The 17,480-nt window shown below is 34.7% G+C and overlaps 2 protein-coding genes across 6 annotated transcripts in view; one reads left to right on the forward strand and one right to left on the reverse strand.

Annotated features, from left to right (window-relative positions):
- Positions 1 to 17,480, reverse strand: part of LSM5 (LSM5 homolog, U6 small nuclear RNA and mRNA degradation associated) — a 756,742-nt gene that overhangs the window by 232,699 nt on the left and 506,563 nt on the right. The window lies entirely within an intron of this gene.
- The window catches only part of BBS9 (Bardet-Biedl syndrome 9), a 308,542-nt gene that overhangs the window by 52,667 nt on the left and 238,395 nt on the right, over positions 1 to 17,480 (forward strand). For 4 of the 5 annotated variants that reach the window (XM_050915804.1, XM_050915803.1, XM_050915806.1 and 1 more), the window contains 6 exons: positions 4,881 to 5,062; positions 8,432 to 8,508; positions 10,841 to 10,894; positions 13,936 to 14,038; positions 15,000 to 15,104; positions 17,179 to 17,193. In XM_050915804.1, the coding sequence (XP_050771761.1) occupies positions 4,881 to 5,062; positions 8,432 to 8,508; positions 10,841 to 10,894; positions 13,936 to 14,038; positions 15,000 to 15,104; positions 17,179 to 17,193 (536 nt within the window). The remainder of the gene's footprint in view (positions 1 to 4,880; positions 5,063 to 8,431; positions 8,509 to 10,840; positions 10,895 to 13,935; positions 14,039 to 14,999; positions 15,105 to 17,178; positions 17,194 to 17,480) is intronic. The other variant, XM_050915805.1, reaches the window with a different exon arrangement.

Genomic DNA, 17,480 nt, shown 5'->3' on the forward strand with positions numbered 1-17,480 from the left:
GCTTGCATGCCCTCTGTAGAGTGTCCAAAATGTGTTGAATACATAATATAAATAGCCTTAAAAGAATTTTAGTTTCTAGAGCAAACAGATTATCTAGTTTCATGTGTATAGCAGAATGGGGAAGTCTTGCACATACAAGTATTGCTTTTGATGTGAACAAAGTTTGTTTTTGTTTTTGTTTTTTTTTTTAATGAGGAATGGGTTTTCAAAGGAGCCTCAGGGTGCTCCATAGATACCCAGAACGAGTTAAAAATTGGTGGTAGCTGACACTGAGTTGCACCAGGTATACTTTAAATATTCAGCTGAAGGTCTGATTTTGGAGTGTGTGTTTAATAAGAGTAAGATGGGCTTTTGACTTTTACTCCCAGTAGTTCATGTTAGAGAATTCTTATAGTTTTTTACTCCTAGTCTGATCTTCCTTCAGCATTTTATCAAATACTTCACACAGTTACAGCTAAAATGACATTGAAATGGTAGTGAAACTTAGAACAATTTGGGTTTTCAAAAGCACTAAACTAAAAAGTGCTACTGTAGTTATGATCTTGCATATAATTACTTCAGAGGATGATAAAATGAGGAGAGAATTGGATTCAAAATGCTTGAGCACAATTCAGGAATTAGTCTCCTAATTTAGTAGTTTATAAATAATACATTATCAGTACGGGACTGAAAGTAGTATTGCAGAGCATCTTGTCTTCTAAAATGATTGGTATGAGTAATATCAATTAAGACTACTTCTGAAATTGAGGTGGAAGTTTTACGTGCTATTATAAATATAAATAATTAAAGCTGTAAATGATGTCAATAACCAGACCTTGTCCTAAGAGTTGTCCAAGGCTTAGTTTGTGTCGTTCAAGTAGAACTCAGAATTACAGATTCAACTTCTAAGTCAACTGTTTGAGTGATCAGTTTGGTATTCTATAACTGGAAACATGCAAAGCATTTTAATTTCTTCAAGAATTGTTGTGAGCAATTTGTTTAGTAAGAGAAGACCTACAAAAAGCATATGCCGTTATTATTACACAGAATCCAATAAAAGATAGTTTTTCAAATTATTACCATATGTGTGTAGGAGTTGCTTTGTACTGTAAAGTTATTTTAGATACCACAATAATTTGTTTCATACTTTGAGTTCCTCACTGTTAAAGTGTCCCCTTAGATTTGCCATTGCTTTGACTATTGTGTGATATATAGTTTGCAATAAAAGAAATTTAACAAGTAATTGAAATTCCAGATTGTGTGCAAAATGTGCCAAATGAAGTAATGGTATTTGCAGGGATATTGTATGAGTGCAGTAGCTGTGGGGAAACTACTATAAAATTGTTAAGTATGCTCCCCCTCCCCCTTCTGTCTTTAACCACTGTTATAAAAGCTTGAGAAAATAAAGCAATCTTGACTGGCTGACAAACATTCCAACAGAGAAATTAATGTATTATAAATCATGTTATAACTGGTTACCCATATTTTTCTTATTGTTTCTATTGATGTACAAATTCGTGGACAGCTTTAACAAGGAAAGATTACTGAAAAAGGATTTTTTTATATTTGTATATGTTTCATGTTGAACAATCTTCTTAGGACCCAGCAGAACAGTAACTGAAGCAAAGGAAAAGTGTCATTTGTAATGCTGCTTTCTTAAACCAATGCTTTTGTCTCTGAGGTAGTGCAGACTTAAAGGATGTCATGACTTAACAGGAAAGTTGGTTGAAATGAGTTTGTTTTAAGATGGAGTTTTTGAATGTGCATTCTGTAATGCTGACATAAATTCAGAAGTTAAGAAAAGCATAATTTATATAGGAAATTCACCTCATTGATTTGAGTTGATTTTGTTTGATAGACTGATTACCTGCAGATGACTGCCAACTTAAAGGTGCATAGGAAGGACTGTATTTACAAACCACTTTTGAATGTATTATACTTTAGTAGTATATCATCAAAGATTTATTGCTAACAGTGTAGCTGTATTTCTTCATGCCCTTTTGATTTACATTCAGATGTCTTCATGGATCTTTCCGTCTTAGCTTAACAGATTCATAGCCTCAGGAAAGAAATTTTAAGACAGTCCAAAGCCATTGCTGCAAATTTTAGAAATTGTCTTGTTTTCAGGTGTCAGTTTTCTTTCTCCAGTTGTGGAATGAGCTCATGATGCAGCTTCTCTTGTCCCATTTTTTTTTTTTAGCAACTTCGTTATTTGCTGTAACTCAATAGCAAAGTGTGGGGCAGTGTATTTGGTAGCATCTGCTTCAACAATATCCCTTTTTTAAAGACTTTGCTGTGCCCATGGCCAGTGTGGCAAAGTTCTTCGCAAACGCCTGGCAGGCGTTAAGCAAAGTCCTTTGCATTAGGTGTTGTTTGCATACCTTACCAAGGCTGTGTTATGGTCCAAGTATTCACAATAGTCTATCTCCTTGCGTTGTTCGTATATAGATCTCAGGGTTAGCCCAATGTATTTGTTCCATGTGCCATCCAGAATTCTGTAAATGTAGCACAGATGTGTGTTGTACAGAGCTTTTTGGATGTAAGAAAACTAGGATGAGCAGTTCTGCATGTAATTCCAACAGCAGACCCAGCCCTGAGCAAGGAAACTAACTATAGTCGGCAACAAATATTCAAGCAGCCAGAGAAACCAGGACTCGTGCATAGTTCCACTTCCTCTCACTTTGGATTGAGTGTTTACAATTTGTCAGAAATAACGGATGCAAACCCCAAGCTTACAGCTCACAAATAGGCCATCACATTCACAGAACGGCTGCTAACTCAGGTACTGGATATGTAAGTTGAAAGTCAGTATTAAGTTTTTTTTCTTTCTTTTCTTAAAGTATTTGTTGGGGGAGACTTGGCATCTCCAGCCTTATGGTGCCCACAAAGACAGCTTCCTCTTACAGTTTGCTTAGTTTTTGTAGTGAATGTTAATATAAGGTAAAAATTGCGGTGGTAGCGGGAAGCTTTTCTGTGGCAATAGGAACAGTAGTCACAAAAGAGAAGACTGTTTCTGTTTAAGATGAATTTATATAATAGATAAGGGGAACAATGTGTTTTGAGCCGTATTATGTGTGTTCTGTTCCAGAAGGCAGTTCAGATTTGCATGTTCTACCTGCGGTGAAGGACTAACTGGGGATACCTGTTGTCCAAAAAAACCCCCAACCAGTTTCCATACATTCATGGTTCAATCAGGAGATTTACTTCACTCACTGAGTAAAAATTACTTTCTGTAGAAAGAGAAAGCTCAAACTTATCTGCAGCAACTACTAATTTGTATAGTGCCCTGTGGGGTCTTCATTTCTGTATGCAGTTATGACTGTACAGAGTTCAGATGATCTCGCATAGTTCTTCCAGAATATTTGGTTGAAGTTGTGAAACCAACACTGGGATTGTGGCCTTAGCGTTCTGTAAAAAGGCATTTTGGACTGTCCAATTGGACCATCAGTTATCAAAGTTAATCTGTGACACCTGTTTGCCTTCATAATTACTATTACCCTGGAAAATTTTGGAATGAGGTTTGCTATCTGTGTTTACTGGAGCCATGCTACAAGACAACGTAGGAAACCAGAGAGAATTCTATTTTTTTATATAGCTACCTGTTTTTTAATGAGGATTGTACTAAAGGAGGTGCTTGAAAGGTATCAGCGTATGTAAGTTAAAAGACTTTTTGTTAATCCTTTATGAATTATAGCTTGAACACTTATATAAATGAAATGCTTTACATGGGTTTAATTAGTGGGATAGTATGTTAGGCTTTCATATCAAAATGAAGTTTTATATCTAAGAATTAAATTTGATCTATCTTTGCTTTGTATGACACTTATGCAACGGCAGTGTCTGCTATAAGATATTTTAAGTATGGAATAAGAGCAAATTATTGGCATGAATGTGTCGCTGCATGATTATGAGAATAAATACACGCTTTTTATTCAGTTGAGTAAGCATTTTAAAAAATAAAATGAAAGTTAGCTTTCTCCTCACTTTTGCTGTTAACATCTATGCCAGTCTTTCTTTACTGTTCAGTTCCTCTTCTGTTTAGGAATAACCTTCAAGTTAAGCAAAATGTTGGGAGTACTCCCTGTTGTCTCATAATTTGTTAAATACTTTCCTAAATCTTGCATTTGCATGGTACCTGATCAGATAAACAAAATGAGTGAGGTTTTTGTAGGAGTAAGTTCAATGAAGTACTGTTCCCTTGAGAGAAAAGAAACTATAGTGTAGCTAATAAAACACTCATTTGTATTGATCCAGAGGAGTGCAAGGGGAATGTTCTGGATCCATGTGGCTTCCTTTCAGAAAGATACTGCAAGGAAGAGCCAGTCAGGGTTTGAAGCCAGCACAGTAGCTGCAGTAGCAGCCAAAGAATGGGTTAGGGGAGCTACTGACACCATCAAAGTCCTATTGCTGTCTTCACTGTGAACATGTTCCATCTGTTAGTGATTTCTTCTAATGCATCCTTTCCCTTCCCTTACTTGGTGTTCCATTTAGCTAATTCCTCTTCCTGCATACCAACCTAAATATCCATACTTCAAGAAACTTAAGTAACAATCTGTGAATAAAAAAGGTTACAACTGTACTGTCTACTCAGCTTGTTTGTTCTGATCCTTTCCTTTACCTGTCTTGATTATACAGAATCTGAGATACCTGGGTGATGTTTTAGTCATCTATCTAGCACAGATTGGTTCTTAGGTATGATTGCAATAAGTGGGAGTTATATTAATAAACACATCTGAATTGAAGAATAAATATTCTTGTTTTCTTTTGGTGAAAGAATATCATTAAAACCAGGAAGTTCTATTATATTTGTAGATGTAACAGTAGAGGCAGCATAAATTCAATGTTACTTCTTCTGTGATTCTTCCCAGTTTCTTAATGAGCTTTATTTTTTTTTTATGCAGAGACTTGAAGGGTGTTATAGTCACTCTGAGTGACAATGGGCATCTTCAGTGTTCCTACCTTGGAACTGATCCTTCACTCTTCCAGGCTCCTCGGGTTGATTCTAGGGAAATAAACTATGAAGAATTCGATGCTGAAATGAAAGAGCTTCAGAAAATCATCAAGGAGGCCACAAAAACACAAGGTATACTTCTCCCTTTTCTATAGTTGTATGTACTTTTAACCACCTGACTTTCCTTTTAGCATTTTAAAATACTTTGTTTTATTTTCATACTTTAATTACATTTCTGTAGGAAATGTAATATTTAATAAAGTTTAGGTTTTAATAAAAAAAAGTACAAACAAAATCCTAGACTGTAAGGCCCTTGGATACAGATTTTTTTCTTTGTATTTTCATAATGCCTGTTGGAACTTTCAAGATATTTACGTCAGGTTGCAGATAATTCTCACTAGTGCAAGGGTTCAGAGAAAAAACTGACAGTGCATGTACTACCCAAAGGCAAGAAAACCTAAGGAATTTCACAGCAACAGTCTGATATACTTAGGCTTCAGAGAGGGCAAAAGTATTGCCAGATTCTGTTTTATTATAACAAATGGCTTGTCATTTGTCATGCAATTAACAAAGAATGACTTTTGTTAAAGCAACTTTCCTGTTGCTTTAGCTGCTTTCAAAAGCGATTGTATTTGAAGAACATAGTGAGAGATATCAAAACCCAAATAACTGATCATGATAAATTCTGGAATTTACATACTTTGCTAATAACTTGCATTGATTTTGTTCAGGTAAGGGGACATCATTTCTACAGATATCCTTCAAAGTTTGTGTTTTCATAACTGAGTTTTTAAACAGTGTCTGACTTGCACAGGGTATTGGAAGTATGTGATTTTACAGGAAACTATGGAAAAATCTTAGACAAATAGAAAGAACCAATTAAAATCTTTTCCTAATGATAGTTAGCCTGTCCTTAAAATGCATTAAATAAATAGTTGTGGCTTGCTGTGTGAAAAAGAGAGCGAAAAAGCTCACAGTTGAAATCCCTAGAAAATAAGAAATTATTTCTCTGCAGTCGTGAGCTTGATTCTACAACTCAAAGATTTCTTTTTTGTAATTGCATATAACTTTGTCCATTATTGTGATAGACTAATATAATTTTTTAAATTTTACAAATCCAGTAATTGGCTATTTAAGCATATAGATGTGGGTAAATTCCATTGATATTTACCACAGCCCTTCTTTATAAGTATTTCACAATTTTGTCTGGCTATTGTAACCAAAGGAAAGAAAAGCATGATGGAAGGAATAAATCCATTTGAAGTGAATCAACTTCTGTATTAGTTTTAACATATTGTGTGGACGATCTAGAGAGAGAGAAAGGAAACATAGCGGTCCTTTATAACTTTTCTATTAAAAGTTATGGTATGATTGACAAGTTTACTGTGAATATTGTTAATCTCTTCCCCATTCTCTTTTCTTCTTACTTTTTTTCCTCAGTCTTTCTAATCTGATCTAAGGTGTTACAGTGGTATTCTCAGATGAGTTTTTATGAATGCTCTTTTCATTGTGGAGAGATGCTCTAATGATGTTGTATTTGGCTTTAACTGGATGTAAAACTTGTGAGAACCTTTTTTACAACAAAACATTTTACTTATGAAGAATACCTTTCAGTTTCAGATGTTTTGGCTTTGTTTCATTTTGGCTTTTTTCTTAGAACTTTAGCTAAGTCTTAAAATAACTGCTAATCGTGTCTAGTTGAATACAAAACACTTTTCAACATTGGTCACCATTAAGTTACTCCTAAGCATGATCTTTAAAATGAGCCATTGACTTTTCTGTCTTTTGGATTCACGTTTATGCAGTAAGAGCTTGTGTTGTTTTGAAAATATCTACCCTTATATGGAAATAATTTTTCTTTGTTTCATTTTGACTTCCAAACATGGAAGGTATTTAGAATTAGGTCATCATATTAAAAAAAACTTAGAGTAGTTATTTCCATAAATGTCTTGTATTTCTGTCCAGTGCTGACCATTAAACTGTTGAACTTAAGCTGTTTTATACATTTTGAAGAATAAGGATTTACATTATAAACCAATTAAATATTTTAAAATCTTAACTGTTATACTAACCTAAATCTAGTGTTACTTGCATCAGTCTGGATGACATAAGTGATTAAACATAGGTGTTCTGGCTCAGTTTAATAGTAACAAAAAGCTGATACTTACATGTAAACTTTGGTTGTGATCGCTGTCCTATTTCTAATAGAAAAATGACTATATGACAGAAGTTGCATCATAGTTTGCTTGAAGAAGCAACCTGAAGAGAAATGGTTAAGAAGGGATAGAAAAGGAAGATATTTTCTTATCTGTACAAGTGGAATGGATTGTGCTGAGCTATGTGTAATTGGCAGAACCAGTTGCGTGCAAATGTGGCAGTATGAAACAGGCCTAGGCTTCTTTGGTATGTGGTATTGGAGGAATGGTTTTTTGCTTTGCATTTTTTCCTTGTAGTAAAGGGAGGCATTTTTCTCTGAGCACAAGATAATGAAAACTTATTTTCCGTCTTCATCAAAACCTCTTCCGTTGACCCTCTTAGAAAGAGATAATGCGCTGCCTACTAGTTCTGGGTCATTTTCAGGACCCTATGTGTAATAAAATTCTTACAGCTTTCTGAATGTGCTCGTGCTCTCAATTATTATATTAATTTCCCCTTTACATTAAGCCTTTACTGTTTGTTACTTTAGGAACTATACATTTCCTGTTTGGGTTTTTCTTTTTCCAATGCATTTAGTATTAAGAAATAAAAGTGCTTTTCAGAAAAATGCAAATACCTTATGGCTGGACTTCTGGACTCTTAAGAGGAGATTATGTAATTCCTCATGGTATTTAAGTGCCTAGCTTTTAATCCTTACAACTTTTTTTACGCATGTGAATCTGCATAACGTTTTATATCATGGATATAAATGAGTTCATAGCATTCTTTGCCTTGTATGTTGACAGTCCTGGAAATCATCAGTTAATATATTGTAACCAAGCCCCATATAATGTTCTGTTCATAAAACTTACATATACCTTCTTACGCAGAGGAATTTCTAAAATCTATTTTAATTTTACACTATTAGGCACAGAATCTTTCTTTGTCTAATGTATTCATTATCAAATTATTTAGATGAAAGTGCCATGAGATGTGTGGTGTGTATTTTGGAGACAGTTGTTTATTATAGGTGTATTAGTATATGCATGTGAGGACAAAAGTTTGAAAATTCCTTACAGTCTCTGAAGATCATGGATAGTAGGTGTAAAATCTTGTTATAGAATATATCTAAATCCTTTTTCATACATAAATCAGAAATCCAGAATGAGATCCAGGTTTACGTTGTCTGTAGAAATCTTATAAAATTGGGAAGTTCCTTTGGTCAAAAATCATATACATGGTTATTTTTTTCCTTTACACTAGTAGGTGTAATGATGTAAGTCTGAAACTTGATGCTGTTGAAATTGTATTATTTTCAGAAATGTAGCTGCATGTTTAAGAGAGCTGATGTACTTTTTCTTTCAGATATTTTGCCCAAATCTGATAAACACAGAGATCTAATTGTCACAGCAGAAGTTTCGCCCAATTTGGATGCAGAATCTGTATGTACCTGTATAAAAAGGAAATGACTCTGAAAACATTAGTTTCATACATGAGTAAATAATAGTTTATCATGGATAGTGATTACTGTGTATTTATATTTGTGGGACTGAGCTTCTGCATAGCCCCCAGTTTTCCATCAATTAAAACGCACTTTTGTTAATGATTTTAACTAGAATTATTAAAATTATTTAGCATCTTCTGTCTGGGGACCTTTAGATTCTTGGCTAAGCAGATGTAAGCGAACAAGAACTTAGGATCTGGAATAACTTTGTAGTGGTGAGAATTTGTAATGGTGAGCAGTTAATAACATGGGGGGAAACAGTAGAAGTGTCACCCTGTGGATCTTTTAAAGATAGAATACATAAACCACTCAAAGATGCATTGTAAGAAATAATCTTTCTCTGGCAAGGCATCATTTAATATTCTCTGGTGTTGCAGCCTAATTAGTTTATTCATCTTGTATACATATGTAGTTTATAAAAATAAATTCAAATTAGGATTCAGGAGAACTTATATGGTCTCTTAAAACTTTTCACTTTAACATTTCGGAACATACTCACTGCACTAGAAGATCTGTAGTTAGTAATTTATGGCCACTAATTTCTACAAAACTGATTTTCAAGGCTACTTACTGTTTAAAAAATACAGAAGGAGCTGCTTTTTAATAATTTCATATATATATTTGATCTATTTATTTAAACTCTGTTATTATTACTACTGCTACCTCTACTACTATTATTCTTTGATAAAGGGACCTCTTTATAATGTGCTAGTGTCCTAGCACTTGTCTGTGGAAAAAAGGACAGTGTGACATAGTCTTGGTCAGCTGCAATAATCTGCTCACAACACTTAGAACTGTTAGGTACATAGAATACTCTAATGCTGCTGTGCTTGTTCAGTCAACCTTCCAGATGCAAATGGTCTGTTTCATTTATAAGTAACTCAATATATCAATTGAACCACAGCCTTGAATCTTAATTTCCCCAAGCTGTCCATATATCTTAGTTTCATGTGTGGTAGGCTTTCCTGGGAGTTCCTTCAGTAGCCATCTAGAAAGGAAAAATCTGGTAAGATACTTCATGGGGAAGGATCAATACAGCAAATGTGGGAACCATTTTAGGGCTTCTGCAGTGATCTTGGAACCTACAGGCTTGCAGATACTACTTCTGCACTTGTGAAAAGATTTAGATTACGATGTGTGTGGTAAAAGCAAAGAGGATATAGATGTATTAAAATGGATTAGATAAGTAAGTGGAGGACCATTCTGGTTATTTAACACCGCCTTCTGTGTATGGCCTCTGATCCAGGAAGTCCAGCTGAATTCTGAAAGCTGAATATGGTAAGGATCAATCTCTTTGCATCCCTGCTATTTTCTTCAGGATCAACCACTGGTCACCAGAGACAGTGGACATGACAAGCCAGTATGAAAATAGCTATGTTTTTTTTTAACTGAAAAAGATACACAATGTACAAATGAAAGTCCTGTTTCTAGAACCCAGAGAGCCTACCAGCTTCCTGACTACTTAGGAACTTTGCAGATGTGGACCTTATGCTGGCATGTTGGGATGAAAAGGAGGGTGGGTAGAGGACATCAGATTGTTCTTAATTTACTCTTTTATCATGAGAAGTTATAAGTTCAAGTCAGTAATTTGGTATCATAGCAGAAGTGAAGTGTTTCTTTAAAATAGAATAGTTTAAACAAACAGGAACATTTCCTTAAACTGTAGGGACTGACCAGTTGCAAAATGAAATATAAGCATAAAATAAGATATGAAAATAGACTGCAAGGTCAAGATGAATTTTGAATTAGGTGGAATTACCTATTGAAATAGAAATTAGCAGGAGTAGCAAGATGCCTGCTATAAGTTTCTTTTGAAGTTCAAAATATATTTCTGATTATAAGATAGTGTGATGATTTTATAGTACATGGTGTGTATATAATATATTGGCAGATTGGAAGTCACCTTTCCCTACTGAATAACAGAAGGTATTTCCAGGATTTAAATAAATATACAGCAGAAAGTGGTGTGCCAAACAAAACAGTTTCAAATATTCATATATACATCAGAGTGTATTAGTTTCTTATATACACAACATTCATGACCTTTTGCTATCCATTTTGCAGGCAATTTCAAACAGAGGCTTTACATTTTCAGAAGGAACTCAGAAATGTATTTTGTGTATTTTAATCTGTCATAGGAATGATAAGTCCTTTACTTTGTTAATTCCCTGTTTACCAAGTCGATGGTAGGAAAGTAATATTGCATTCATTGTGTTCACTCATTCATGTGTAATATTGAATTTACTCTGTTTTCATCTTTTTCTTCACAGCAAGCCATTGACAGTGAGGTAAAAGCAGAGACAGTACCATCAGTCACAGTAAAGGTACTGTGCCTAACTCAAACAGTAACATTCAAATAGTGGTGGCAAATTTTAACAAACCTGTCACTTTCTAGGTATTTCACTTGGATCATGAAAATGAGTAAAATTTGAAATGCAATATATACTTCTTTTTCTCCTTAGTAAGACAAGGTGTCATTCTAGCAAGCCTTCTGCTGAAGTCAGAAAGCAATTGGAGTTTTATTTTTGATAGGCTTATCAAGAAGCAGACACAAAAACATTATTAGGATGGAATGAAGTTGTTTTTGAAGTTATAAGAATAATTTTTCCAGCACTTTTCAAAGGGAATAAATGTTTCGCTACTTGAAATGTGAAGTTTGTTATCTTCAGCTGCCATTTTAGTTGTCAATAAACAAAAATTTACTTTCTTTTTTAAAAAGACTTTCATAGCTTTTGCTAGTGAAAAAAAATTCTAGGAAAATCTAATTTGAAAATTGACATCACTGCAGTCCTCCGTGAGAGTTGCTGCCTGTAACTGATTCTAAAGAAAGTGTGAGTGTGTGTGCATATGCATGTGTGTGCAAGTGTAGTTTCTCCTCAGTATTGCCTAAAAAGGATTACGATTTTTATTTCTGAGTTTGAGAGGATCTTCTAGGAATATCAATGGAGCCTTATTTTTGAGAACCTTACGAGTTCTCCCTCTGTCTTGAGTGAAAAGTTCAGAGGGTAACTGGACTATTTATTGAACCAGATTCCCTTACACTAGTGTGGTTTAGTTGTACTTGGTCAAACATCTTTCTCTGCATTTTTAAATGCTAAAATGATAAGAGGATAAAATCCTCATACTGATAAAGTCTGTGACAGTTTTGCTCAAAGCAGTTCAAATGAAAGGCATTGGACTTTGAATCAGGCTGTTTGTGAATAGAAGGGTACCTTAAAATATGTAACGTAGATTTAAATTACCTCCAGAAAAGTATGAATTTATCAGCTTTTAGTTTACATTGGAGCCAATGTATTGTATAAGTGAGTAATTACAGAGGGAAGTATTGTGTTCATAATTGCCAAATTCAATTTTTGGAGGGTGGTTATGATTTCAGTATTGGGAACACAGGTAACTCCCATTGTTCTCCTTCATCTGCTCATTATTGCTGTTGTAAGGCCAATGGCAAACACTGTTTAAAATTAACATGGGTGTGTTAATATATTTGATAAGCTTTTTAATGGGAAGACATCATAATTCCCCGTTCTGTTTTCTTGTTTATGCATCTTATACTTTTTAATGAAACAAAAATAGTAAATGTAGGAGTTATCATGCATTCCATGTTTTCCAGAATATTTTTTCCTATGAGTTCATTTAACTGATCTTCATATGTCTCCATTCTAATTAATTGCAGTTGATGGAAAAGTCCTTTTAATTAATGAATTCAACTCTTTAATATTTACAAAGTTATAAGCATTGGTTCTTGTGAAAGTAAGAAATAATTGTATGTTATGGTTGCATGTTATGACTCCTGTCAGACTAATTTGAACTTAACCACTGAATTTGGACAAGTTGGGAACAATTATGATAAATTTTAAAATTAAATATTTTCTTGAATTGCACAACTGCAACTAGTGTATATGTATACCTTGCATGTTTTCTGCAAAGCAGGTAATGTTACTAATGAATATTATTTGACCATTGTAATGGTGGTCGTTGTACCCAAAAAATCTGCAGGCAATGCATTGTGCTCTAAAAAAACTTCTAGAATTTGTGACGCTTACTTTTATATTAAAAACTTAATTTTTAAATTTAATTTTGCACCAATGACAGGCCTGTCAGAAGAGTTTTAATAAAATTAGATACTTTTGACAAAAGTTTCTGGATAAGAGGATTCTTCACTTCAGGCTCCTATATGCAGCAGAAAGCCAAACATAATTGAGGAATGCTCTGAAGTAGCATTTTCCAGTAACTTTAAATGTTACTGTCTTGATTACAAATTCCGAAGTGTGTGGTCTCGTGTCTGCATGTTTTAGCTTATTTAATTGGCATAACATCTGTAAGGCTATCGATTCCATCTTCATTGTTCATCTTATTGAGCTCCTGGCTTCAGAAAATGTGGCAAAGTTTACTTGATGTATGTACAGAGGTAGATGTGGTCCTTCCTTGCTAGCATTAATAGCGATGGATGATCTGAGGGCCTGTTTGCAGCCCAAAAGTACTGTTAAACCAAAATAAATGTTGATGTTAATTCTGTTAAAGTAGTCAAACTTCCTAACACTTGAGTCATTTTATAACTAATAATATTTTCCTAAACTGATTTAACCTGGCTGTAGTGAGCTCCTTGATAGACCAGCAATACAAACCAAATGATAATAGGTAACAGATATGGTCTGTGTATATGCAGACCACATTCAGATCTCAGTCACCACTATACTTTCATTTTAGATCTGAGTTAAGGACGTTCTTTTGATATCCATTGGTTTTGCAGAGAAATAACTGCCTACAATAGAAGCAACCAGGACCACTCCAGGTTTATGGTTAGGTTAGCTCTCATAATCTAGAGTTGTAGTTGTGCTGGGTATCCTGTATATTGAATTTTAGAATTTGTTTGCAGTAAAAAAAAATCAAGTAGAACTTGAATCTAAAGTTATTCACAAGACTATGCATTGCTCTTTGCAGTTAAAGGAAATAATTTCTTTGGTTAGCTTGGTTTTTATTCTTTTTGATTTTTTTACTTAGTCACCTAAAAGAGGCAACATTTTATTTTTATTTACATTAGAACAAATGCACGACACTTGCAAAATATTAACATTTTAATTAACACTTTAGCATTAGTTTGTCTTGGGTTAAAATTACAAGGAACATGAGAAGTCCCCTCAGTTTTTTTGTAGCCTTTCAAGTTACTGTGTTCCATTATTGGCTGTAAGTAAATATTGTAAAAGGAAAATACTGGTTTTGAAGTTGAAATTTGAAGTTCTTAAACATTGTTGCTGAATTGGTCTGTGTAGGTTTTTCATATCTTTTGCTGGTTATGTTTGTTTTCTGTTATACAGAGATTAATTTGTTGCTTCCTTTCAATACTTCTATATGTCACTTGATTTAGATAACAATACAGAGCAGAGTGACTGCGCAGAAACCAAACCTGGCAGTATGTGTACAAGCTCCATTAGCAGTGACCTGTGACCAGTTCGTCTTTGATGATTTAGGTAATTTATTATAGTACCATTACAGCTATTGTATCATATTACTTTTTCTGAGGATGTTTGAAAGGTATAATCCAGCCTCCATCGAGTGCGTTGTTGCAGATATACTGCAGTTAAAGCAATTACAAATTTGCCTTGCCTGCACTCCGCAGCTTCTAGATACTGCTTGGTGGAGGAAGACAAAGTAGAAAGGAACGGAGTTGCCTCCTTGATTACGGTATGTTACACGGCAGGTGAGGAGAGGCAGGGTGGCAGCTTCATGATGGAGGAAAAAAAAAATCGGTTATTCTGTGGTACTTTTGCTGGGGCGTTTTGTTTTGCTGGCAATTCTGTCTATGTAGAAATGGCACTGCTGAGCTAAAAGCAGGGACAGAAAGCTTGTTTACCTGTGGACAGTCTAGCATATGTTCCCAACGTAGCATCAACTGTCTGGTGATTCTAGCCTTTTTCCAACTCTGTTGATAAGGCTGCAGATGGGATTGCCTTGAACACTAAGTGGAGCTGAAGACCGGAGAAGTGTGTTCTGCTGCCTCAGTTGGGACTGCAGACCATTTCTGCTCTGAAATGTGCAGTAATAGTCCATATTGAAGCAGGGCTTTACTGACTGATGGTCTCATCTGAAAGGACAGTTCTTATGTTTTCTCAACATGTGACAGAAACAAAGGGCTAATGGCTTTGTAAAATATTAAAATCACGATATAAAACTGCATTTGTTTTGATAGTCTTTGTGTTCAGTGTGCTGAATTGTTTTATTGGTTATGCTTCAAGATAGTTATAAGTTGGAGAGACTAGTCTGCCTTTTACAAATTATGGATTTAAAAAAAAGCATGTCCAGTGATTTCATAAAGGTGAACTGATGGAAACAACTATTATAATTTAGTAGAATATTTCCCAAAGTGCTAGAAAATATGTTGCTTTCATTTGGATGCTCCTATTACTTGATTTAATTTTGTATTGTTTTTAGAACCAGATTCATCTGAAACGGTGGTCCTGTCTGTCTTTTTGAAGGGGAATTGTTCTCCATCAGAACTAGAAGGAAATTGTGTGTTTTCGTATAATACACCAACAGGTAAGCCACTGGAGATTTCAAATTGATTTCCCTTTTTTGAGGTCTTTTTCTTTACATATTTCTTATAAATGTTCTTTTGAAATATATTGAAGGCAGTAGTAATTAAAGAAATAATGTGCATCAGAGTCTAGTCTTCATTTTTAGTTAACTTAATGATGCTACATAAAATATTATGTAATTGGTCTTATAGAGGTAAAATCATATGCTTATGGCTTGGGAAGCAGCTGTACAAGCTTTCCCACCCTGTCCTATCAATTTGCTTCTGTTCAGCTCTTTAAGGGACCACCTCTTGGAGTGAGAAGTTAATTACATCTTTACGACCATTCAGCCTTCTGGGCTTCCAACAAATGTGATGACAACTGCCTCCCCACAGAGGAGGAGATCTGAATAAGCATTGAGAGTGATTATTCCTCACTTCCCTTTTCACAGTTGAACATATTCATTCTAAACAACTAACCCAAAGGAATAGAAACTAAGTCGTTCTGTTCTATAATGCCCTAATGACCCTAGTGATAGAATATGTAAATTTACCCTGCTATCCATAACTGAAGACTGATTAGCTTAGTTTTCTACACACAGCATTGTGAATGTGTCAGGCTACTGAGAAACTGTATTTAGGCAGGGCTTCCATGTTAAGTTAAACGCAGCATAAACCAGTTTAAGCTGTGTGTTCTTCACTTCTCACTGCTTGGCTTTGCTCCTGCACCTCCTCCCCTGTTGTGCTCACACAATCAACAGTTATTTCTCAGCCAGATTTGCTGATTTTGTTCACTGTGCAAACACAGAACTGTGCCAGCACAAATGGAAGGATGACATGGAGTAGACTGGCATCAAATAAATACATGTGGAGTTAGGGCTTCTATGAAGGGTGGTGGTCCTGAGTACCTTATCCTGTGTAGACACTTTTATTTAAGCATTTACTTCACATCACTTCTCACTTGAAACGTTGTGTTTATGATGATAGTCTAGGCTGTGTGATGACTGAAATGTTTATTTCTAGACAAAACTGAAACTCATGTTTTTAAAGAACTTGATCTTACCCTCTTTAGACAAGGCTTGCAGATATGTGCAGAGGGTGGGAGAGAAAAGGATGATCCTCCCTTTTTCTTGAGAGCCTGCACAAACAGTTTGTACAACTTCAGTCCCTCTATATTGTGACTCTGACTGCTTATTCCTTGTGAATGAGATGCTGTACCTTCATAAGTGTCCAACTTAGTGATGTGGCTTTAGACAGGTTTTGTGGTACGACTGGATCCTCTGATTTTGAAAGCTTGCTTTTTGTTTTGCTGGTCTTGCTTCTGTGATTTTGCTTTGCAAGACCAGACTATCAAACTTAAAGGGTATTTCTCACCAGCAAATGAATGTGTTATTTCTTTCAGGTGATACTAGTTAAACTTACACTTATATTTTAGATATTAGGTTGGATTTTGCAAGCCTTTTAGTTAGGGAAGTAAAGAAATCTTCTCTTAAGTATGTTTGATTGTTTATATGCAATTAAAAAAAATCCCCAGAAGACATGACATCTAACAGAATTAGGGAACTGTAGAAGAAATTTTAAAAACTTACCTTTAATGGTAGGATTTGGAAGCCTTCTAAATAAAGGAGCATAATTAAGATCTTGCTAAATTTCTGGATATTAATTTAAATTATTAAGCTGGGATAATTCTGTTCAATTACATACAAATACTAGTGTTACTTGTACAAGGCAATCAAATCCTTAAGTGTAATATACTAGTAAACAAAAATTAAGTGCCTTTGTATTTTATCTGAATAGAGACTTTCCTCTTTTGTTTTTTAAGATATCCATATTTGTGGCCAAATGAGTCTTCAGTGTATCTCTGTGGGATTCATACAGCTGAAGGCTAATGAGTCACTCAGTTGGATGGGATTGCACTATTGATGAATGTGGTCTCATGTCTGGTTTTTGGCTAGTAGTATGTCTTTATGTATTGTCTACTTAACAAATGTGGCTTAAGTTCTTTAAAACCTGTTACTACATTTTCTTTTTTTCTTATTTGAGTAGCATCTTACATATTTTTTTTTTTCTTTTGTCCCATTGCTGGTTATACGGTAGAGCTCAATCCTGAAGGTGAGTGAATGAAAAAAATGCAAAGTTTGAATGGTTTCAGGAGTGACAATGTATGCTGAATAAAGCAGATTTGGAAGGGAGCTGTTATTTTACCTCTTATTTCTGTAAGTTCTTATTATCCTTGGTTTGATCCTATGAAGGTGTGAGTATTTGAGAAAATTGAAAGTAAATGAGACTTAGACATAAGAAGACAATTACCCATGGGGAAAATAGAAAGTAGTAAAGACATTTCTTGGTGAAGTATATTGCACTTTCTTATATGTAACATAGGAATTTTGCCAAGTATT

The sequence above is a fragment of the Gymnogyps californianus genome, chromosome 2 (assembly GCF_018139145.2).
Source record: "Gymnogyps californianus isolate 813 chromosome 2, ASM1813914v2, whole genome shotgun sequence".
NCBI lineage: Eukaryota > Metazoa > Chordata > Aves > Accipitriformes > Cathartidae > Gymnogyps > Gymnogyps californianus.